This window comes from Nicotiana tabacum, chromosome 6 (genome assembly GCF_000715075.1).
Source record: "Nicotiana tabacum cultivar K326 chromosome 6, ASM71507v2, whole genome shotgun sequence".
Lineage (NCBI taxonomy): Eukaryota > Viridiplantae > Streptophyta > Magnoliopsida > Solanales > Solanaceae > Nicotiana > Nicotiana tabacum.
In genome coordinates, this window is record NC_134085.1 from 195264562 (window position 1) to 195272129 (window position 7568).

At 37.0% G+C, this 7568-nt stretch overlaps 1 protein-coding gene across 1 annotated transcript; it reads right to left on the bottom strand.

Moving 5' to 3' along the window:
* Positions 1–623: 623 nt before the first annotated feature.
* LOC142182266 (uncharacterized) lies at positions 624–6741 on the bottom strand. The gene is made up of 6 exons (XM_075256430.1): positions 5895–6741; positions 5730–5795; positions 5322–5635; positions 5019–5219; positions 1760–1827; positions 624–1011 (listed from the first exon to the last, which is right to left on the bottom strand). The coding sequence occupies exons 1-6, from the start codon at positions 6739–6741 to the stop codon at positions 624–626; spliced, it is 1884 nt and encodes a 627-aa protein (XP_075112531.1).
* Between the last annotated feature and the right edge of the window lie 827 nt (positions 6742–7568).

Below are 7568 nucleotides of genomic sequence, written 5' to 3' on the forward strand. Positions count from 1 at the left end.
CTAAGGAAAGAGATAAATAGAAACCCTGACATTTGAGAGATGCCACATCAGATTTGTATTGTCTTGCTTTATATAATTATATAGATTATATATATATATATATATATATATATATATATATATATATATATATATATATATATATATATATATATATATATATATATTATAGTTTCTAAGTGTTTGAGCTTTGAAGTATGAAATCTTGAGCATTTGATTATTCTTTCCATGCGGTCCTTTTTCTGAAAAGGAAAAACATACGGGACTCGGAGGTATAATGTAGATGAAGACTGCTTAACCCATTACATTTCCACCAGAATAGTTGTAACCCTAGATCAGGAATTACGTTTCTTCCGTGTGTCTTTTAGGTCCAATTTCATCATTTTATGTGGGCTAGCTTTTTGCCTATCATCTAAAATTTTTAGTATAACTTTAACAGTTCAAAAACAAAAATCGTAATTGAAGATACCTGGCCGTGGGAATTTCCTTCCCTTAGAAATAGTACTTCTTCAGATGAACATCATTCCAACTCGAGGGTAGAATCTTGCAATCCATGATTTCAAGTTCACATGCTCATTTTCCTGCGATACCACAAACCTTGTAAGGTCCTTCCCAATTTGGACTCAACATTCCTGCATTGGCTGCTCTTGTGGATTGAAAAACTTTTTTGAGTACGTAGTCCCCAATCTTGAAGTATCTGAGACAAGCTTTCCGATTGTAATATCGCTCAATAACTTGTTTTGAGCTGCCATCCTTATTAAGGCAGTTTCTCTCCTTTCTTCAAGCAAATCGAGATTTACCCGCATCTCCTCTTCATTTGACTCTTTTATAGCTTGGGTATATCTCGTACTTGGCTCCCCTATTTCAACTGGAATTAAGGCTTTAGCGTCGTACACAAGTGAGAATGATGTTTCTCTCGTACTTGTTTTTGCTGTTGTTCGGTAAGCCCACAAGATCCCAGGTAGCACCTCTGGCCACTTGCCTTTTGATTCCTCTAGTCTTTTCTTCAGGCTGTTGATAATAACTTTATTCGTTGATTTAGCTTGCCCATTGGTCACGAGATGATAAGGCTTTAAAGTAATCCTTTTAATTCGCCAACTTTGGAAGAATTCTGTGATTTGCGCACCTATGAATTGAGGGCCATTATCGCACACGATCTCTTTTGGAACCCCAAACCGGCATATGATGTTTCGCTAGATGAAGTCTCTGCCCTCTTTTTCTCGTACTTGTTTGAAGGCACCTGCTTCTACCCACTTAATAAAATAGTCAGTGATTACTAATAGAAATCGTACCTTACCTTTGGCTTGTGGTAGTGGACCCATGATATCCATCCCCCACTTCATAAAATGCCATGGTGCAACAACTGGATGTAATAATTCAGCTGGTTGATGCATGTTGTTACCATACCTTTGGCACTTGTCACATTTAGCCACAAACCTTTTCGCCTCTTCTTCCATTTTTGGCCAGTAATAGCCTTGTCACGACCACAAACCGGACCCGGTCATGATGACGCCTCTCGTGAAGACAAGGCCAACCGACACAATTTCCAAATTCATTTTTAATAATTTAATAAGTCAATTTAAGTCATTTATAAGAATAAATCCCCAACAAGTATAAATTTAGCGAAATAGAATAAGTGCAGAAATAGATACAGCTCGACATCGGGGTCTGAATATAATGAAGAGTCTAAAAATAAACTAAAAACAGTCTAAGGAAGATAAGAGGGAGAAGAGCAGGGCTGCGAACGTCGGGCAAGTACCTTGCTAACTCCGATACTTCTACCACTAAGCAATCAATACCCATTACCAGGTTCAGAAATACCTGAATCTGCACACAAGGTTTAGGGAGTAATGTGAGTACGCCAACTCAGTAAGTAATAAAAGTAAATGAAAGCTGAGCAGTAAGAAAACACATAATTTCACGTCATAGCACTACAACAAATACCGTATATTTCTCAAAAACAGTACAAAAACCATTTACTTCGTAAATCAAGCTCAATTTCAGTAAAACTTTTTAAAACAACTTTCAATAGTTTCAAATGAGTGATAAAACAGTGAGTAAAAATGATAGAAATGCAAATAGCCCCTCGGGCAAAACATGTACCATAAACCGCCCCTCGGGCATAATATCAACAGAACCAATCCCTCAGGCTACCTCACAATCACTCGTAATCATCCCCTTGGGCATAACATGAATCAAGAACCGTCCCTCGGTCAAAACATGGATCAAGAACAGCCCCTCGAGCAACAATATGATACAACAACAGCCCCTCGGGCTACATCATATCACTCACACTGGGTACCCGCGCTCACTGGGGGTGTACAGACTCCTGGAGGGGCCCCTTATGGCTCAAGCACAATAACAAGTCATCTCGTGGCATAATCAAATAGGCTCTTGACCTTATATCAACAAGCCACCTTGTGGCGTAACAAATCATGCCCTCGGCCTCAAAATCATGAATCAGTATAACACTGCTGTGGCGCGCAACCCGATCCCATAATATCCTCACAACACAAGCCCTCGGCCTCACTCAGTCAGAAATCTCTCATGCCACTTGGGCAACAGTAAACATGATGCTCAGCCTAAAATATCATTTAAAATATCAAAACGGAGTAAATATGACTGAGTTATGAAAACATTAGAATACAACATGACTAAATACAAATATGAAGTTCAAACAATGATGAATAGTAGTAAATATCCTCTAAGGGTTCAAAACAGTTGGCACAAGGCCTAAATATTGCATTCAGCCCAAAATATGATAATACTTTCCAAAACACAATGATATCAAACAGTTTTCAATCAAATTCGTGGTTTAATAGTCATACGAGACGGACTAAGTCACAATCCCCAACGGTGCATGACCCCACGCTCGTCATCTAGCGTGTGTGTCACCTCAAAGTAGCACAACGATGTGAAATCTGGGGTTTCATACCCTCAGGACAACATTTACAATCATTACTTACCTCAATCCGAGCAAAAACCCTACTCTGAAATGCCTTTTCCCCTTGAATCGGCCTCCAATCGATCCGAATCTAGCCATAGTTAATTCAATCAAGTCAACACTAATTATAGGAATTAATTCCATATGAAAACACTAATTTTCGAACAAAATCCGAAATTAACCCAAAATTTGCCAGTGGGCCACGTCTCGAAATCTGACGAAACTCACAAAATCCGACAACCCATTCAACCACGAGTCTAACCATACCAAAATTACTAAATTCCGATAACAATTCGACCTCCAAATCTTCAAATCTTATTTTCAAATCCCTAGGCCTAAATCCTCAATTTACACCTCAAAAACATGTAATCTAGTCGGATTATTCGATAATAATTCAATATTATGGAGTAGAAATGATTACAAGTGACTTACCTCAAGATTTCCCATGATTTCTTGCTCAAAAATCGGCCCAAGCCGTGTTCTTTCACCAAAAAGGTCAAAATGGGCTTAAAAAAAAACAGAAACAACATTAAAAACCCGATTCTGGTCGCTAAAAGTCAATTCCCATTGCTAAAAGTGGTCAAATCTGGTCGCTAAAGGTGCACACCAGATATGTTGCACCAGCAGTCTTTAATTTCACTAAAAAGGCTCTAACTCCATCATAAGAATTTGGAATTCGGTGATTCTTGTTCCTATGAGTCACAAATAATAATACGAACATAGTCCTTCAATGGAAACTCAATTCGGAGCTCATTTGCTTAGTGAGATTCCCATTTCGCTCGTTAAATAATTAACTCATGTTTCACGTTAAAAACCCAATTGCGACTTGATGAAATTAGACCAAACTTTTCAGATCACTCCTATAATTCATTATCAAAATCCCAAAAGTCTCGAAATCAAATTTCGATCTCTATAACTAAAAATGGACCTTTGGATCATTACATGTTTATGCTCAAAACGCCAAAATCTTCCAAAAACTCTTCCAAAATTTATCGGAGCCTCATGGGACCCCAACCAAGTATACTAAAAAGTCCCATAATATGACACAAACTTAATCAATGCCTCAAATTACATCAAGAAATGCTAGAACCATGAATCACACCCCAATTCAAGCGTAATGAAACCAAGAACTTCCAACTTCTATATTCGATGCCGAAACCTATCAAATTAAGTCCGATTGACCTCAAATTTTGCACACAAGTCATAAATGACATAAGGAAGCTATGAAAATTTTCAGAACTAGATTCCGACCCCGATACCAAAATCACCATATGAAGCTATTGGAATCATAAAAAATCTAATCCTGGGTCGTTTACTCAAAAGTCAAATCTCCGGTCAAACTTAAGAAATCTTTAGCATTAGATTTCTAGATTCCGCTAAATGCCGATAATTTGATCTAGGGACCTCCGAATTCGATTTCGGACATATGACCAAGTCCTAAATCACGATACGGAATTACTGGAATGGTCAAAACTCGGATGCGGGTTCGTTTTCTCAAAATATTGACCGAAGTCAACTCAGTTGAGTTTTAAAGCTCTAATTCACAATTTAATCCATTTTTCACATGAAAACCTTTCGGAAAATTATACGGACTGCGCACGCAAGTAGAGGAATTATTGATACCGCTTTTCAAGGTCTTAAAACACCGAGATGATTATTTAATTTAAAGATGACATTTTGGGTCATCACAAAGTCAATATGTTGAGTTTTAAAGCTCTAATTCACAATTTAATCCATTTTTCACATGAAAACCTTCCAAAAAATTATACGAACTGCGCACGCAAGTAGAGGAATTATTGATACCGCTTTTCAAGGTCTTAAAATACCGAGATGATTATTTAATTTAAAGATGACATTTTGGGTCATCACACAGTCAATATTTTGAGTTTTACAGCTCTAATTCACAATTTAATCCATTTTTCACATGAAAACCTCCGAAAAATTATACGGACTGCGCACGCAAGTAGAGGAATTATTGATATCACTTTTCAAGGTCTTAAAATACCGAGATGATTATTTAATTTAAAGATGACATTTTAGGTCATCACAAGCCTGCTCTAATTATAGTTTTTACCAAAGATTTTCCTCCGGTGTGATTTCCACAATTCCCCTCGTGTATTTCCTTTATAACGTATTCTATTTGAGAAGGTCCGAGACATCTTGCTAGAGGGCCACCGAACATTTTTCGATATAAATTGCCCCGATCTAAACAATAACGAGCAGCCTTTTGACGAAGTGCCTGAGCCTTTTTCTTATCTTCAGATAGTATTCCGTACTGCAAAAAATTGACAATCTCGTTCCTCCAATCCCAAGTTAGATTATTGAAATATAACTCGTTTTTATCTTGATCAAGTACTGAATGAAACAAATGTATTACGGAAGCATTTTCTTCATTTGTTACTTCTGCAGCGGATGCAAGATTAGCTAAAGTGTCTGCCTTAAAATTCTCTTCTCTTGGTATCTGCGTAATTTTCCAAGTTTGGAATTGTCTAACCAAGTCTCGTGCCTTTTCCAGGTATTGCTGCATCCTCGCCTCTCTAGGTATATAAGTCCCCTGCATTTGGTTAACCACGAGCTGCGAATCGCTTTTGATTATGACCTGCTCTATTTCGAGCTCTCGTGCCAATTCCAGACCAGCAATCACAACTTCATATTCTGCTTCATTATTAGTAATAGGATGACATTTTATGGCTTGTCATATAGTTTTTCACACAGGTGGGATCAAGACAATGCCTAAACCTGCTCCCTTTACATTTGATGAGCCATAGGAATAAGGTCCAAGTACCTGGATTAGACTTGTTAAATACCTGCAGTTCTTTTTCTGCCCCTGCCTGTATCCCTTGGCTAAACTCTGCCACAAAATATGCTAAAACATGTGACTTTATTACAGTTCTAGGTTGATATGTGATGTCATATTCAGTTAGCTCTATCGCCCATTTGACTAACCTACCTGATAACTCTTGTTTATGCAATATATTATGCAAGGGGTAGGTAGTTACTACAGAGATAAGATGACATTGAAAATAAGGCCTTAATTTCCTAGATGCCATAATTAATGCTAATTCATATTTTTCTAAATGAGGATACCGAGTTTCAGCATCCAGTAAAGACTTGCTAACATAATAAATTGGAGATTGTTTACCTTGGTCCTTTCGAACTAATACGGCACTTACCACTACTTTCGAAACAGTAAGGTAGATGAGTAGTTTTTCCCCATCTTTTGGTTTGGCTAGCAATGGTGGATTTGACAAGTATGCTTTTAAATTTTTGAGCGCTTGTTGACATTCTTCAGACCATTCGAATTGATTTTGCTTTTTTAAGGATGAAAAGAACTTAAAACACTTTTCCAATGACTTGGAAACAAATCTCCCCAACGCTGGTATTCTTTCTGTCAACCTCTGTACTTCTTTTTTGCTTGTAAGTATATCCGGAATTTCTTCAATAGCCTTAATCTGCGCGGGATTTACTTCAATACCACAGTTAGAAACAAGGAATCCCAAGAACTTACCTGCCAACACGCCAAATTCACATTTCTCAGGATTTAACTTCATGTTAAATTTGCGAAGAATTTGAAATATATCTGACAAGTGTTGAATATGATCCCCTGCTTGTTGTGATTTGACTAGCATATCATCTATATACACCTCAAATGTTTTTCCTAGATGTTCTTGTAATATTTTGGTCACTAGACTATAGTACGTGGCCCCAACATTCTTTAGGCCTAATGGCATAACTTTATAGCAATAAGTCCCTATGTCTTTAATAAAGGAAGTTTTTTCCTCATCTAGAGGATCCATTTTGATATGATTATATCCTGAATAGGTGTTACAACCCATATTCACGTACGTTAGTTCATGCTATAAGGTAGTCGACATAAATCCATGAAGAGATTATCTTTAAGATGGTAAGAAGTTAATCCTATTGGTCTTGTATGATACAAGGGTGTATAAGGTTGGTTAACATGTATTAGAAGTTAAACGAATCAAGGATGTTGTAACCCGTATTTTCGAGTAAACCTAGAGATGCTTAATATACTAAAGAGGTAGTGTTTTAAGGTATTTGAATCATATAATATCCGTATCATAAGTTTTGAAGTCAAACGAGTTATGAAACAAAGGTCGACAAAAGTTGTCGCAACTTAGGTTCATAATTTTACTTAAACATTATGTCAAATGTTACTAAGCTTTTCACCCAATTTACTTAGAATTACGGGGTGATCTACCCACCAAATTAAATATCTATTAGTCTAGTTTTCAACGCATTAAACTTTTTGTTGATACGATCTCGGAGTAGAGAGATATTCACATTTTCGTAAGACTGCGCCAAACACCTCTCTATGGGGACCACTTAGGCGGTTTAAGACATTTGGATATATATATATATATATATATATATATATATATATATGATGTCTCAAACCCGTTTTAAGTCATTTTTTCTCACTATATTCTGACCTTAAAACCCTAAAAACATCATCTCAAGTTTCTCTCATGATCCAAGATCCAAACAAAGGGCAAACAACACAAATCAAGTGTCGGGAATCCCGTGACGCTATTAAGTTTCTTGTTCTTCTTGTTGTTGCTCATTTTTGTGTTGTTCCAGCTCGTGTGGGAGGTTTTTTAAG